The sequence below is a fragment of the Oryzias latipes genome, chromosome 9, assembly GCF_053564925.1.
Source record: "Oryzias latipes strain Hd-rR chromosome 9, Olatipes_Hd-rR_3.1".
Taxonomy (NCBI): Eukaryota; Metazoa; Chordata; class Actinopteri; order Beloniformes; family Adrianichthyidae; genus Oryzias; species Oryzias latipes.
The window spans coordinates 28,575,308-28,592,763 of NC_136245.1; the positions used below are offsets into that span (position 1 = coordinate 28,575,308).

General features: G+C 37.9%; 1 protein-coding gene across 1 annotated transcript in view; it reads right to left on the minus strand.

Annotated features, from left to right (window-relative positions):
* The window catches only part of msh3 (mutS homolog 3 (E. coli)), a 49,041-nt gene that overhangs the window by 21,131 nt on the left and 10,454 nt on the right, over positions 1–17,456 (minus strand). Inside the window, exons 11-20 of the mRNA XM_004072192.5 lie at positions 17,033–17,117; positions 16,102–16,211; positions 14,158–14,290; positions 12,840–13,027; positions 10,398–10,566; positions 10,128–10,192; positions 7,788–7,904; positions 7,444–7,551; positions 4,979–5,093; positions 4,499–4,656 (exon numbers count right to left, since the gene is read on the minus strand). Coding sequence (XP_004072240.1) covers positions 4,499–4,656; positions 4,979–5,093; positions 7,444–7,551; positions 7,788–7,904; positions 10,128–10,192; positions 10,398–10,566; positions 12,840–13,027; positions 14,158–14,290; positions 16,102–16,211; positions 17,033–17,117 — 1,248 coding nt within the window. The remainder of the gene's footprint in view (positions 1–4,498; positions 4,657–4,978; positions 5,094–7,443; positions 7,552–7,787; positions 7,905–10,127; positions 10,193–10,397; positions 10,567–12,839; positions 13,028–14,157; positions 14,291–16,101; positions 16,212–17,032; positions 17,118–17,456) is intronic.

A 17,456-nucleotide genomic window follows, 5' to 3' on the forward strand; every position in this document is an offset into this window, starting at 1 on the left:
GATGAGGGGACGCCCACAAGAAAAAACTGATCCAAAAGATTTTTTTTTTAAAAATGCATTTTTAAGGACCTCACAGCTCTTGATAAATCATCATTCTCTACTTTTTTAAGTGTTTGCCAAATAAAGATATACCTTTTTTTATTTTCTTTATGAACTGAAATGCCTTAATCTACTAGTATTTGCATCTGTTAATTGTTTAGATCTGAAAAGACATCTCATAATGCAGCTAAGGTTACTTTAAACTAGTGGCGCAAAGTCTCGAAGGCCCAAACTTGGCCCCCCCTAGAAGAAAACTGTTTCAAGAATAGCGGTGCAAGAGAAGACTGAAATGATCTATAAATATGCACAAATATGCACAAAGGTGTCACTTTATAAATCATGATATCTGTTACGTTGAGCTCAGTCCAAATTTGTGGCGCCATTTTATTTCCTGAATTTCGGCACATCCTAACCGTGTCGGCTTTAGAACTGCATGTCCTACTTAGTGGTAAAGTCCTCTCAATATCTGTGCACCGCCTACAAGATGGCACAGGCGCTCTGACACGGGAGATTATAAAAAGTCAGGAACAAATGTGTCGGTGTGTGCTGCATTTTACCACATGCTCAACATGTGTAAAACACCCACCTACAGTAGGTGTTTCTGTTACCCAGAGACCCATTGGCAGGAAAACTCAACACTTTTGGAGATGAATCAAAATTTGTTATTTCAAAAGGAAAAATATGGTTCATAAAAAGGGTTTATAGAAATTACATTTTTTAGGACAATTTAAGAGAATTGTAGGGAAAACAAAATGAAATCACTGCTACAAGTCCACGGTCAATTAAAGGTCCTTGCAAAACACTGTTTTACATTCTGCTTCCTCTCGCTGTTTCCATAACAACCATGAAAGGCATGGAAGAATGCGCTCTGCAACCTTCAGGACTCAATGCCGGCAAGAAAGCAGAACAGCTGCATGTTTGCGCTTCTACGCGTGCATCTGTGAGCTACTGCGATACACAAACATGCACTCCGGGCTGCAGCCATGCTCCAAGAACAATCACTAACAGAATTATCTTCAAACTGTTGTCAGGCAGAGCAGCAGGAAAATGAAAGCACAGGTTTAATCTAGTTTAGTCCCTTTGTCCTGTTTCACAATGAATCCCTGACACCAACATGACATCTCTTAAAACACAGACAGGATGGATGTTTCATTGCCAAGTCGGCTCATTCTGCCTTCTTCAGCTTTTCTCACAAGTAATTTCTTACTGCTGTGTTGATGGTAACAGACACCAAGGCAGTTTTTCCTCACCTCTTACACCGGTTGATAGGAAGAACAAAAACGGTCTAATTCGACGCTAACCGGACAATCAAAAACCAAGAGGTGATAAAGAGGGGCCAGAGGGGATATTAATTAGCATCAAGTTCAGTGACAAAGACAATATTAGCATCTATCCCTGATCATTTATCTGACCTACCAAATGAAAGGACACTAAACCGAACACAAACTGATTCATAAAATTTAATTTGTCATTGTCAAATCCATTTTTGGCCCTTTTTGTTAATCGTTTATATGAAAAAAGTGCTGTGATGTGCCCAGTGACTCGAGGTTAAAGTGGAATTATATATCTGTATATGTATGTGACTGCTTCCAGTCTTTTTTCTTCATGTTTAAAAAAACGAAAGACATAAATAGTGATAGAAGACGACTGGCACTTTGTCACACTTTTTCCAAATATGTTTTTTTCCCTTTGGTGATCCAGTTAAAGAACAATTCCTTTATGAGCTAAACATTCGATTAACCTTTATTTCAAAATAAACGTACCAAAACCTTCTTTAATAATATTTTAGGCTTTCAACTACTTCATATTAAAATTTAAAACTGAATTTATTTTGTGAATTTGCCTCTAAAGAAATACAACAGGTGACGAGTGTGTACTTTTTTTTTAACGGGAGTCCGTCGTCCTCGATCATAATCGATCACTTCTAGTCTCACATCATTGATTAGAACACAGGAATGCAGAAAGCAATAGAGACTTGGACTGAACTTTGTCGATCCCAAAGGATTTGTTTATTAGAAGAAAAAAGCCAAGTTGTTAACAATATTTAAAGGTTTGTAGGTCATTTTCTAAGCTTTCCACCAACCTCCAACTTATTACAATCGTTATTTAGTATTAGGGTAAAAATTGATTTTGTCCTTTTTTTCTTTTAGTATATTTTATTCACAGACTATGAGGTTTTGCTCCTTTACCACGCATTTTCAAATACTTCATAATTATTATTTATTCAAATAAAGTCAAATTTTACATATTTGTGGTCTTTTCATTAATTTTAAGCACCCAAATAGCAGCTGCATTAAGCAATACTTTTTTAAGCACCAATTATAGAGATATTTTTTTTTTACACCATTTACTGGTAAGACTTTCTGTTTTAGTATTTTTTTATTTCATTATATTGACCAGACACACCAATACAGGGGAGTTTAGAACCCTGTTTGTGAAACTTAAAGTTACGTTTTTATTTGATGTGTTATTAGAATTTGTTTGAGTTAAATAATCGAATTATATTCTTAAATAAATAATCTTTTTAACGCATTCAAAAAAACAAAAAAGAAAGAAAATATCAATACAACCCCAAAACCCACATTTTGATAATTATGAGTTGAGCTCATAGCATTTTCGGCTACTTATAACAACAGCCAATATATCTCCCAGCATTCTTTGCTTCTTTCCACATAAATATCAAAACTCCTCAACCTCCACACTCAACATTTTAAGTTAAATCAGATCAAAGAATACATTTTAAAAAATAAAATAAAATCCTTTCATATTTTCCTGCTTTTTTGTGTGTTTTTTAAACAACATGCATGATTTGTACTCAGAGACACAGATGCCTTAGGTGTGCCGAGATTTTGGCTCCCACTGGTTTAATACATGGAAACATACTTAAGCTCACAAAAAAGACAATTACACACATCTGCAAGCCATTACATCTAATAACATGGTACAGAGAGGCCTGAGTAAAAGAACGCTTGTGTTTCACACTAGCACGTATAGTCAGAACTGGAAACTACATGCAGGCCTCCCTGACACTCATCATAAAGAGAATAATCATAAGGAAAGCTGATCCTCAACAAAGCCCCATTATCTGAGGGATTTGAGACGTAGTGTGCCCTCAACCAGACCAAACCATGATGAAAAAATAATCTCCAACTGTTCAAACAACTTTTGTTCATTTTTTACCACCCCTTTAAATACCTCCTCTTATGTGGTTAGCAACAAAACGGATTATAAAGGATTAGTCTGAGTGTCAGATCTAAAAATAAACTGTGTCAGACAGAGAAAGTGACACCGAATGAAGCAAAACACATGTGTATTCCCACAGTGTCTTAATGACTGACTGCACTGATAGAGACTCTTGTTGTGGTCAATATCCATGTCAACAAAGACAAATAAAAAAAATAACATTGGGTGTCTCTTTGTGACTTGATGCATGTCTATCTGTTTGAGATTATTTGAATCATTGATTTGATCCACAATCAGCCACAACACTAAAACAACCAAGGAAAAAAACGAGTTAACATTGATGTGCCTGCAGGAAAACTCCAGTGCAAAGGCAAAACCACCAGGTCTGACTAAATAAAAATCCATTTGAAGAGACTTTGTTATGTAGAAACTCTAAGTTAACAATATAAACCAAAAAATACATTTCCTAAAGTGATGGGTTTTTTTTACTGCATTGCTTGTTTTTTAATAAATGTTAATGTAGTGTAAAATGTATAAAAGTAAATTTTTGAAAGAAAACATTAAAAGCAAAACAAAGTTCCTCTTTGACTTCATTTTTTTATCTAATATCACTCAAATAAAAGTTATGTATAACACATATTTTCACCAGAAACATAAACTAAAGTTTTAAGGCCACAATAATTTTTTAAATCTATAACTCTAATCTGTTACGTGAGTGATAACATCCGACCCTTGACCTTTGTCCTTTATCAGAAATTAATGGACGACGGAGGCCTGATCGCGTCGGATGGTTGCTTCTGCGAAGTCCATTAATTTCTAAAAATCCAAACCTGGAAAGGTCTTTTCTTGCTTATAACATGTTCCATAACAAAATAAATAAATAATAAATCATTATTAATACTTTAATTGTTTCATATGTTTAAGTTTAAACTGTTTTTCCCAAAAGGCAGACAATCTAAAATGCAGTGTAGCGTGTTGTCATGGTAACGGTGGTGTAAAAGCGGTGTAAAAGGTAAAGGTTGGAAGTCTGGTACATTTTCATGAAGCCACTTTTTTAGTCATAATCAGATATTTGACTGTGCCACTATGTCACAAATTTAAATGAAAATGCCCAAAAATGTGGCTTTTCATAGCAATTATTAGGTTAGAAAATTAAATAATTACAGGTCATAGCTATTTAATCGGACAAAAATAATGAAGCGGATGACAGCACTAATGACATCTTTCTTAAACATCTAATATTTACACTATTAAATAACTGTGATTGTGCTCTTACCTGGTGTAAATACCATCAAGTAATCCCAAACAGGCCTCAGAGGCCGGAACAAAGGAGCCTATCTGAGCCATGATGCAGATCAGTGCGACCTGTCGGATATAGGAGCTCTTGCCCCCCATGTTAGGACCGGTGATTATCATAGTTCTCTTGCCATCCCCCTTAATGACGAGAGAAGTGTGGAGAACAGTAAATATGACATGAACAGAAGGCAAACAGGGAGAAACAGCATAAGATATCTGCATGTTGTCCTGATCAGCAAAGGAGGTGGGTGGACTGAAAGCTTGGCTTCTCTTCCTACTGGCTTCTGCTTCTCCTGCAAGATTAACCTACACCCACTCCAGCACTGAGCGAGGAAGTGAGTGTGTGGGTACCAGTGCTGTTTCAGTCTCCACGTGTCTTAGTGTGTTTCTCAATAGGCAATTGTCACTTGTGTCTCTTTGTTACAGAATTCTCTTGATATTCAAGTGTGTGTGTTTGTACCTGCAGGTCAGTGTGGTTAGGAACAAACTGGTTTTGCTCTCCCATCAGTAGGTCTATGGCTGGATGTCTGCCATCCCTGATCATTATCTGTGGCTGATCCTCACACACTTTTGGTCTGAATGCAGAGAACAGAGTCAGGTAAACATGTACTCACAGTATAACAAAACAAACCTGACATCTAATTAGGATGTGGGCATAACACATTGCAGCAAGTCTTTTACAAACAGAAAAAAGGGAAAACACATGTTCTTCTTCTTTGGTATTCTTCAGATGGTCCCCACAGAGTGTGTGTTTACACCAGAAAAAGCCCCAAGGATGTACATTGTCAAATTTTTTGGTAAATTAAAAATTAAAACATAATTCTCAAGGTAGAAGTCAGGCAAAGTTCTTTTTTAAACATGTTTAGAGTCAGTTTCTGAGGTTTTCCAGCTCCTTGAATCTTAAAAGCCTAACAATAAATGTAAGTACATTTGATGTACGCATTTGTGTGAATTATGGTCATCCGTGTGAATCCTCTACAAAGCAAGGGTTTTACAAAAAGAGGGCTTACACTAAGTGCAATGAGCCCCTTGACCCTAAAAGGAATTCAATTGAAGATGAACAAATAGTATAAAGTTAAAATGTATCGTCTTTTACACAAATAACTATTTATTTACTCTTTTTAAATGTATTTAAAAAATGTACATTTCAATAGGTTGGTCGTTTGAGTGCCATCTGTTTTAAAAAGCACTCTCCAGTGAGGATCAAGTGTTTGCTTGGTCTCGTGGGACGTGCTTGTTTTTCCCACGACTGCATCTGTTTTAACCCAACATTGGCTGGTAAAAACCTGCAGAGCTGCCAGTACTTTTTGTTGTTTTGGCTGAAACACACACACACAATAATAACCAGATTTTTTTTCCTTGAAGAAGCAAAATTTTCCAGTTTGTAAATATGACGGAGCTAAAGAACAGAAAAGTTCAAAAGAAACATGCACCAACAGATTGATGCAGAGAATAAAATTAGACACTAAAATAATACATAAATATAGACGTAATAGTGTGTGAGTGAGAGAGCGGCCTGTAGATGGCCATAAAGCGGTGTGGCTGCATCTTAAAGTCCCACTCCAATCATATTATGATCTATTTCTAAAGCGTTTCCTGTGTGTCGTTTTCTAAGACAAAGTTTGTGCAGAGCGGCAGGAGTTCATCCGGAATTCACCTCTGAGTTGTGAGGGGGACTGTTGACGCGCAAGTAAGCCTCCGCTGATATACCATCATCCCTTTGTTTATACTCTCTCCTACTGGCTTACAGCCCCTCACAGCAACAACCTAACAACAAAAACGGTGAGCAATCTCGGAGCAATCCAGCTGTACAGTTCTAAGTCAGATACTAGCTCAGACATGGAAAACCAAGGCGCTAATGTATCTGATTTTCTGCAAGTGGACTCATCAGAATGGAGCGGAGCAGGGAAACTTTGGCCCGCCCATTTCAGTTTTTTTTTCATCACAAAAAAAGAGCTTTTTCAAGTGGCTCCCCCCCTCCCCATCTGCTCCTGATTCATCCCGATTTGAATAAAGAAATACTCAGAAATGCAGATTCAATCTTAAATTGTTTTATAAATGTCCTCCATCATGAGTAAAATGCAACATGAACGTGTTAAAACACCAAAAACCATTTTTATTGGATAGGGTCTTTAAGGAGGGCGCAGGTGTGTATGCAGTTCCCTTGTGGCATGTGTGGCCACCTTAAAGGACATCGTGAAAATGAAACACGCGATAGTTGAGCCAGTGGTAGGTGTCTCATGAAGTATTTGGAAGGATAGTGTAAGTTACATGCACTTATGATGTACGGGTGATGCTGCCGTGTCCTTACGCCGGTCATTAGGGAGTTGTGCACACTGGCTGTACGCACGAGATGTGTACGTAAAACCCAAGTGCCTGTGAGATGCCCATAGGACACCCACATAAACTGCACACTGAGTGGCTAATTTCCTCATTTCTAACAGCCAGGTTGCGGGCAATGGGCACTCAAAGAGCAGACACCATTCCCTTGAACGGCACTAAGGGGCTCCCTGCACAGTTCACAGGATTTGGGAGGGGGATAGAATGAAGGAATGAAGGAAAAATAGACACACCTGCATCACATGCCTGAAAATGTGCATGAACGTTTTCGCTGTACAGGCTCACCGTGCTGTCTATATCTGAACATTTTCTGCAGGCCACCATGTGTGCCCCGCACAGATTTGCCCATTTTCACCCACAGACAGCCCGTATCCACCCATAAGGGCAGTTGTGACTAAGGCTTTAGATGGTGTTCTGGCAGAGCACACTGCTCACACTGGTGCATACACCCACACACAGCCTGTCTGAGACTATAGGAAACGACAAAGGACCCACACAAGCACACATACACAAACGGATGATAAACATATAGAATACAAACTGAGGTGAGAGTATCAATATTTAATGTGATAGAAAGGACTTCACCTGCAATAGCCTCCTTGTTGAGCGACCTCAGCCAACGAAAAGAGACAGTCTATGGTTGCTAGGTGACTAATAGCCCTTTTCATGGTGTGGTAATGCTCCCCAAATTGACTACAGACAAACAGAGATTAGGACAAGAAACAGAAATTTGAAAGTGTGAATTATGGGATGTGCGTACAGTGTTTGCAAACGCAAAACTGATCTACTTGACTAAAATAAATTAATGTTTAGGCATTAACCTGAAACTCGGACTGACAAGCTTTTTAGGACTTCTTTTTTATTTATTTCAACGTGCTATTATTGGTCTGTGAGTATTGTGTGTGCAGGCATGTGTACTGCGCTCATACTCCAGAAAATCAGTCCACTCCCTCTGGCAGTCCAGCAGCAGCTGCTCCCTGAGCTGCTGCAGTTTCTTGTAGCGCTCTACGAGAAGTGGAGAGTGATACCTGCCAACCGCCTTTGTGCTGCAAAAAACAAGCCGGGACAGATAATAAAATGTCCACAATTATAAATTCATAATCTAATACTTAAGAAAATGACAGTTTGATTTACATATTAAGATTGAACAATTTGTCAAATGAATTATATTATAAAAGCAATGTATTCATTGATTTCTAGATTAAATTCATTGATAGTCTTTATTCTGAGATTACAGCAACATTTAAAAGAAAAAGTTTGTGCTCAAAAACATTTTTATTGATTTATTTTTTGGGTTTATATTAAAATGTAGAGGTTTTCATGTCTCTATACTTTCAATAAAAAACTTTTAAACGATTTTACTGGGAACATTTGAATTTCTGCAACATCAAGTTTCCAAATGAATAAAACCCATTGAAAATACCGGCAGTCAAACTGTCTAAACTGGTGGAGCTTATTCTCTGAATAATTTTAAAATAACATTAAAATTAACTATTATCACTTTTCTGATGCTTTTTCTACTTTTAATAATTGGGAAACCATTGGTGCTTTTCTGTGACAATTCAATCTCCATTAAATTAAGATTAACTCAACACAATACTCAAAAACAACAATCACATATTAAATTATTATACATTTAAATATTCGGAACCTTCAATAAGCTGTCTAGTATTTTGTTCAGCAGATCAATAACTTCCCCACCAAATAAAGTCAGTTCATGAGCCAAAATTCAATTTATAATGAAGTGTGTTGATATAAGATTGCATTAAAGCTGCAGAATCAATAGAGCCATTTGCAGTGCTGGGTAAATTGCTATCGTTTTAGCGTGCAACCTCTAGAAAGAAAAAGAAAAAGGCTTGCTTTAAAAAGAAAAAAAAATCATTACATTAATTTCTGAGGAGTGTGAGAAATCATTCTGAAGCTGTGGGCTGTAACACCCAACAAAACAATGCAGGGTTGTCCAGGAGAGCACCGACTTAAAGCAGCTGTGGTTTGCTGCACAGAATAATCGGAAAAGCTGCACCATTTATAACAGTTTCCAAATATTACTATGGACATATAGTGTTGCTCTTTAGAGAGTCTTCAATATTTATTAATGTGATGAGCAAGAACAAAGTACCTATGGATTGAACACCACTCCTTTGTCTTAGTAGCTGGCATAATAGAATAATAGCAGATATGCAGAAGATGTGCTTTATTTTTGCTTGCAACCAAAGTGACGTCACAAATGTGATGAAAACTGAGGCTTTCACTGCAGAGGAAACAGCTTTCTGCCGACTATTCATTCATTCATCTTCTTAACCGTTTTATTCCCTTTCGGGGTAACGGGGTTGCCGGAGCCTATCCCGGCCACTTGGGCGTAGGCAAGGGATGCCCTGGACAGGTCGCCAGTCTGTCGCAGGGTATAATATCCTCAATCACGCATCCATTCACTCACTCTCACACCTATGGACAATTTAGAGTTGCCAATCAACCTATGTAGCATGTTTTTGGACGGTGGGAGGAAGCCGGAGATCCCGGAGAAAACCCACGCATGCACGGGGAGAACATGCAAACTCCACACAGAAAGGTCCCCATTGATGTTGTGTTTTTCATGTCCCCCAGCCGGGACTTGAACCGGGGGCCTTCTTGCTGTGAGGCAAGAGCGCTAACCACTGCGCCACCGTGCAGCCTTTTCTGCCGACTATTACTCTAAATTATTGCATAGTCATTGGTTTATTATTAAAAAAAACAATAAAGTATCAAGTGCTATTGTATCCAACTATGCCAACTAATTTTTTTAATGGTTTTCCATAAGAAAAATGAATACATTTTTTGTTTGAAGTTAAGATTCTCACATCCTTTTTAGTGTGAAATGCAGGACATATTGGACACAGTGAATTCCTTTTGTTAAGCATTATTATTTATATTGTGGTTTTTTTTAAAAGGTATTTGAATCTAAATTTTGAACATATATTCTGGAGTTTGTTTTAGAGATCCGGACTTAACCCCCCAGCGACTATTGTTGCAAAAACTGCATCCAACCCCTTCGGGTCCAAATTTAATGCAGCATAGCTAGAAATAAATTCAGGCGTCAAGGATTTAATGAAGTTATTTAAGCCACAATGTGCATTTTTAAGGTACTTGTCTGTTGCATACAAGGTGAGAATAATGTTTTTTTGAGGCTCAAAACCCTATTTGAGGCTTAGTGGTTGAATTAGTGTTGGTGAGAGTAAAGGGTTAGGCAGTGTTTTGAGAATGTTTGGTGTGTAACTTTTGTGTTTTTTCACCTGCTGATTTTAACCCAATCGGATGGAACAGTGGATGACAACGAGTTCTTCACTTCAATCAGAAACTGGGGGCAGATGAGAATGGAGAGAAGGGGGACTTTGAAAAATCCAATCATAACAGACAGATAAAATAGGATGTCACTCTTGATTAAAACTGGCACACACACAGAAATATTGAATCAGCTCCTCTGCTCAGCCTTACACCCAAATGGCCATCAGTCTTCTCCCACCTTTCTTTCTGTTTCCCACTCTCACACACATATGTAATACCTCCTGTCCAGAGACTGTAATGTAGTTAAGTGTGGGGGCTTTCAGGACCATCCGGATGTCCTTGAGGTGCTCCTGGATCTCACTTAGGACAAAGTGGATCTGTTTTGTTCTTTCCTGAAGCACCGGGAATCCCGACAGATCTGAGAACAGCTCCGTCTTATTCCCCGACCTGCAAATAGTTTCAGTGTGACAGCTGCTGGAGACATGTCTCGGCTCAAACCTCAGCATCTTCTGACATTTGCTTTAAAACGGAAACGTTTGTCAGCCTGACCCTTCAAGTGCTGGAAAAAAAAAACACCATGTGTCAGTTGGATGTCTTCCATTCTTCATTTGGGTGCCAACTGTTGAATGTGTGGATTGACAGCAGGCAAAAAACATCGCCTGCTGCGTCAAAACTTGCATTTCTCAGCCCAAGTGTGTGTTTTCTCTGTCTGCTTTAAAAGAATCCGAGTATTCACTTATGAACATAAATATTTGGACAGAAACACATTCTTTCTCATTTTGTTTCTGTACATTATCACATTGAACTTTAAATAAAACAACTCAGATGCCATTGAAGTGCAGACTTTCAGCTTTTATTCCATGGGTTGAACAAAAAGACTGCATAAAAATGCGAAAAATTAAAGCATTTTTAAATACATTTCATGGGCTCAAAAGTAATTGGACAATTGACTTCCATGCTATTGCGTGGGCAGGTGTGGGTTATTCCCTTGTCATGTCATCATGAGTGAACCACATAAAAGGCCTGGAGTTGATTAGAGGACTCATGCTTGCATTTAGAAGATTTTGCTGTGAATAGACAGCATGCAGTCAAAGGATCTCTCCATGCAGGTGAAAGGAGCCATCATTAAGCTGAGTAAACAGAAAAAAAGATGCAAGAAATTGCTACAGTATTAGGAGTGGCAAAATCAACAGTGTGGTATATCCTGAGAAAGAAAGAAAGAAAGAAAGCACTGGTGAACTCAGCAACGCAAAAAGACCAGGACGTCCACGGAAGACAGCAGTGGTGGATGATCCCAGAATCATTTTCATGGTGAAGAGGAACCCGTTTACAACAGCCAACCAAGTGAACAACTCTCCAGGAGGTAAGCGTATCAATATCCAAGTCTACCATAAAAAGAAGACTGCATGAAAGTAGATACAGAGGGTACACTGAAAGATGCAAGCCACTCATAAGCCTCAGGAATAGGAAGGCTAGATTGGACTTTGCTAAAAAGCATCTAAAAAAGCCAGCACAGTTCTGGAAAAACATTCTTTGGACAGATGAAACCAAAATCAACCTCTACCAGAATGATGGCAAGAGAAAAGTATGGAGAAGGCGTGGAGAAGCTCATGATCCAAAGCACACTCCATCATCAGTAAAACACGGTGGAGGCAGTGTGATGGTCTGGGCGTGCATGGCTGCTAGTGGCACTGGGACACTAGTGTTTATTAATGACGTGACACAGGACAGAAGCAGCCCAATGAATTCTGAGGTGTTCAGAGACATACTGTCTGCGCAGATCCAGGTGAATGCAGCCAAACTGATTGGGCGGCGTTTCATAATACAGATGGACAACGACCCAAAACATACAGCCAAAGCAACTCAGGAGTTTATTAAAGCAAAGAAGTGGAATATTCTTGAATGGCCAAGTCAGACACCTGATCTGAACCCAATTGAGCAGCATTTCACTTGTTGAAGACTAAACTTCAGACAGAAAGGCCCACAAACAAACAGCAACTGAAAGCCGCTGCAGTAAAGGCCTGGCAGAGCATTCAGAAGGAGAAAACCCAGCATCTGGTGATGTCCATGAGTTCAAGACTTCAGGCTGTCATTGCCAACAAAGGCTTTTCAACCAAACATTAGTAAGGACCATTTTGTTTTCAGTTATTTCATTTGTCCAATTACTTAGGAGCCCATGAAATGAAGAGATTGTGTTTAAAAAATGCTTTAGTTTTTCACATTTTGATGCAATCTTTTGTTCAACCCATGGAATAAAAGCTGAAAGTCTGAACTTCAATGGCATCTGAGTTGTTTTATTTAAAATTTAATGTGGTAATGTACAGAAACAAAATGAGAAAAAATGTGTCTCTGTCCAAATGTTTATGGTCCTGACTGTAAGGGAGTGATGGAAGTCTGTACATTTTTCTTGATAAATTACCAAATAAAACAAATCCAGAAAAAACAAAGTTAAAAAAACTGAAGCAATTATTTCATTTTAAGAATTAGGTTTTCATTTTAAATTAATTATTTAATGCTATACCAGTAATTTATAAAGAAAGATATAACACTAAGATGGATTTTAGTGACCAACAAATCAGTAAGAAGTGTCAATTATTGCCACCGCTGACCAAACACATTGTAAGAACAAACTCAGCAGGTCTGTGCTGAATATTTTTTACTAAAGTATCTGGTTCTCCCTGTTACCTTCTGTAATACTTTTTGAGCTGCTTAATCCTCACCTTGCTGCTTTTTCATTGAGAACATTGAGGAAGGTGTGGGCTGGAGCCAGCAGATCAGGGGTGTCCAACAAAACACTCCGAAGCAGCACAGAACGGGTTTGAGACCGAATAGCTGGAATCCAAGACTGCAGTTGCAAACCCAAGCGGGAAAGATGGCTACTGATGAGGTAAAACTCCTGAGTGGAAGACTGGAACACAAGCACAAAAGGAATAAAATGTTTTTTAATGAAGCTGAGGTGACTGAGCAATCAGTATTTCTGTCAATGTCCGCCTCATTGGAGAGTAATGAGAAAAAGTGAAGATAAAATCTGAGATTTAAATAGATAGATGACTTTATTAATCCCACAATGGGGAAATTTCATAACACATTGAAAATAGGTATTTCAATGTGAGCTTTTTAATATGGTAATATTATATTAAGTAATAAGTATATTTTAATGTAAAAAATCCATGGCTTTTGGTCCAAAACAACTCAAAAGCTTAGTTGTCTAAAGATCAATGCTGCAACTATTAAACAATCACACTGCTGATCACTTTATATTAACAATTTATCAATGCGCTGCAGTGAGATTGATTCTGAAGGTAGAGCGTGTAGTGTTGGTGTTTGATAGCGAGTCGTAACCATCAGGTTAATGGGGGTCACTGACAGGGGGGGTTGCTATTAATCACACCCAGCAGTTATACTATTCTGCACGTCTGCAGCCCCCGTCTTGTCCTTTTACAAAAACAAACAGACAGTAACCAAAGACCAGAAGCATGCCCTCTCTGCCATTACGGCGATGGGAGTCGGTGGGACGCAGGTCATTAAACACACGCTCATTTATCTCCAGACGGGCAAAATGGAGATTAAGGTCCCTCCATTTGTCTGAGTTTAATGACGTTTGATCACGACAATCAAGCCATTGGAATCAAGTCATCAAGCTCACATAAAATCACCTGTCTGTTCCCTGCACACACACACACACACACACACACACACACACACTTGTGACATTTCTTAAATGGCTCTGACGGGAAATAAGACAATGCCACACGATCACATAAGTGCTGCTAAGGCGACCACTTCCTCCTGCTAATCAGGAACACCCAAAAAAAAAAAAAAAGAGGGAAGTACAGAGCTGCGCTGGGAGAAAATAAAAGTGTTACTGCTTTTAACTAAAGAAAATTCAAATAGCCTCTACTCTTATCATGGAGTACAAATCCTTTCTCCAAAAATATTCATTATATTTGTTAGATGGAGAAGCTAAAATACACAGAACAATTCAATTTGATTATGCAGCTATTTTGCGAGTTTTAAAGTGTGTTGGCGTCTCATCACCTTTTTGTGGTAAATGCTGCAGATGCCTCTTTCCAGGTCAGGCAGACGTGGCAGCAAAGATTTCACAGAGTCTAGAATGGGCGAGTCTGACTCCATGATTTCCTGCACAGCATCCTGCCTTTCAGAGATACGCCTGGAAGCAAGCAGGGGAGGAAAAAAAAAAGGAGTTTATAACTTTTAAAAAAAAACTGAAGGCACATAGTTATAGTAATATAAAATTTCAGTCCCAATCACAAGCAAGAAATGCCTTCTTTGAAGAGCTGGTTCGGCTTTAAAACGGTTTCTAAGTTGGCGCTGATGAGCTCCTTCAGGAATTCAGGCATGAATTCAGATGATTGCAGCTGAAGGATAGTAAAGAAATGAATCAAACACTCTTTAGACCTGCTTTATGATTATGGGCAATTTCACACTTTCACCTGAGAATGTGCTGATAATTATGTGGGGACGTTAACTACAGCTTCCTGTTTGGGCATGCATCGTCCTGAAGAAAAGTTCTAGTTCTAGTTTCTGAGACTCGTGCTTTTAAAGAATGAAAATCGTGTTTTTAAAGTGTTCTGGCATTTTCCGGTACATATATTAGGAAAGTTAAGCTAAAATTTGCGTTTCCTTATTCAAATGGTTGTGAATCTGGATGACAAAACAAAATTCAGTTTAAAAAAGCTTGTATTTGTGACGTAGGAACTACAATCGGCGGGTCACAAGCCCCCTTTTACAATAGACGAAAAAATGATCAGAGAGGGACTTTAAAGACAAATACATGCTGATATTGCATCATTTATGGTTCTTAACCTACTCTAGACTAGACTTTACAAGTTGTTGGTGCTTTTTTTAATCATTTTTTCTAGTTTTAATTTTTTGAAAGCATTTAGTGTTGCTAGCCTGATAATATAAGTAAAATATTATAAAAATAAACCCCATAAGAAATCTCTGGTTGAAAAGCTTCTGACAAAAAATAACCCAAACTGTTGACAAAATGACCCAAAAACACCATAAAATAAATTCTACCTGCCACATTTCTGATACATTTACTCAAGCACATTACATTCTATTCATCATTTGGGATCACTCTGTATTGTCTGTTTTTACATCAGCAGTTTTTTTTTAATTTCCGCAGATCTAAATTACACTTCAGTTTGATACAGAAATGTAGTCTCCAACCTGTAACCCTCCCAAAATACAACTCGCCTTATTTTGGAACTTTACAAGAAAAGACAAAAAAAAAAAAGAGGAAAAATCCACCTAGCATGTAAAAGGAATTTAAAAAAATATGACTTATGCTGATCCACAATTTTGTATAAGTGTCTCTGTGTGAGCTTTTGTGTTATTGTCTCTCTGTTGTCCATCTAGGATTAAACCAGGCTGTAATCGGGACTATTAAATTCTGCAGAGATGCTATCTGCACGATTAGAAAAGCAGCACGCAATCCACAGCTATAATCCCTTCACGGCAGGAGGACTGCCACACACACAAAATATACACATGGCGACACTCTGTTAGGGAGAAGATGACACTGCCAAGATGCAGAGAAGTAGCATAACGTGCTTTTTTTTAAACTTAATTACACAATTTATTTTCTTGTAACACCTTTTTTGTATTTTTCTCAACTAGTTTGTGGGGCATGAAGGAGTGTTCATGGTATGGGTTGTCAGTGTATTTTCTAAAGGCAGTGACTGCAATCTGAAAAGCAAAATGTTATTTCTAGTGCAAGTTTGAGTTTTCTTTAGTCAGTTACACTGGTAGATCTGAACTGGACTAGTCAACTCAAAAAAGCAGTGATCCTTAAGAAAAAAACTGCACATGGTAAAAATCAACAGTCCTTAACCGTTTCTCCCCTTCATTTTGACTGATTAAGGAGAAGTGCTTCTATTTGTACTCTGTATCAATATGAGACTAAATGTCTTAATCCGGATTAGTGCTAATGGTCAGAAGAACACAAATACTCACTGCAGGTCTGTGAGCGGCTGGCTCACCCATTTTCTCATTAGTCGTCTCCCAAAAGGAGTGCGGCTGTGGTCCAACACCCAAAACAAGCTTCCCCTCACACCTCTGTCTGTCTGTGGAGCAAAAGAAAAGCAGGAAAAGACACAGGAACAATATAAACACCACCTGGTAAAAAAAGTCATAAAGCAGAGAAAAGAAAGAAGTTAATGTAAGTGAAAGAATATGAAAAATGCCTGCAGCTGGCTGCAAGTTTGAACCCAGTTTAATGAAGAGACAAAAAGTGTTGTAAAAGTTTATTTAACAGGAATCATGAATATTATTATTTTTCAGAGGAAAAACTACTTTCAGATTTTGCGACATAAAAAAAAAACACAAAACAGTAATAAATCCCTTTACAAAACAGACATGGGAAAAAAAAAAATTTTTTATAAGAGAAATCACTACCATATTGTGTCTTCAAGTGATGTTTTTTTGTTCTAATGCAACATGTTTTTTTTTTATTTTTGCATAATTTAGGTTCTGTTAGTTGTCTGTTTTAAACCTTCAGGGTTTTGGAAGGCAAATCGGCCACATTCTTCTTTTCTTTTAAAACACAATGCATGATGGAAATTGGCCATGTTATTCTATTCAAAAGATTTAATGTTGATTAAATGTTTTAAGAGGTGGAGTTGGCATTATAATCCATTTCAAAAGCAGCTGATTTAATTTGCATAATTGATCTAGATTTCAAAATTGAATATACTATGTTTGGGAAGGATTTGACAGCATTGTTGCATTTTTCGCTATCTAGGATCTTCAGAGCTTGTTTATAAAGTTTAACAAACATTTGATTAAAAAAAAGGCAGAATAAAGTAAACATTGATCTATTCTTTAAGGATTCAGCTTTCATACGTTTGATGGTGCTCCGTGGTTGGCAGCTAAACAAGTTTATTACCTGATTGTTTAGTATTTCCAGGTTCCTGAGAGTGGCAGCGTTGAGGATCATCGCCTCTGACTCACAGGACAGCCGCTGAAAGGAACTGAGAAAAACAGAAAATCCTGATCGTTACAATTCCAAGTAAATATGAAGTATTTTTGTTTTGAATCAATGACTAAAATTACAACAATTTTGTTTTTATATTTGTTTTCCATTTCCTCCCAAGTCCCATTTAAATGTAAAATGATCAAACTTCATGATTTCTCTTTAATCATGTTCTTTTTAACTTTGTATGGAAATTAAATGAACAAAATTGCCTTCCTGACTACCAGCAATGCAAATTCTTTCCTTGTAGGGGACATTTGTAAACCTGAATATCTCCCAACTACTGCATTCTACTGCATTAACTCCTTTTGTTGTCTACAGAGGAAATTGGGGGCTT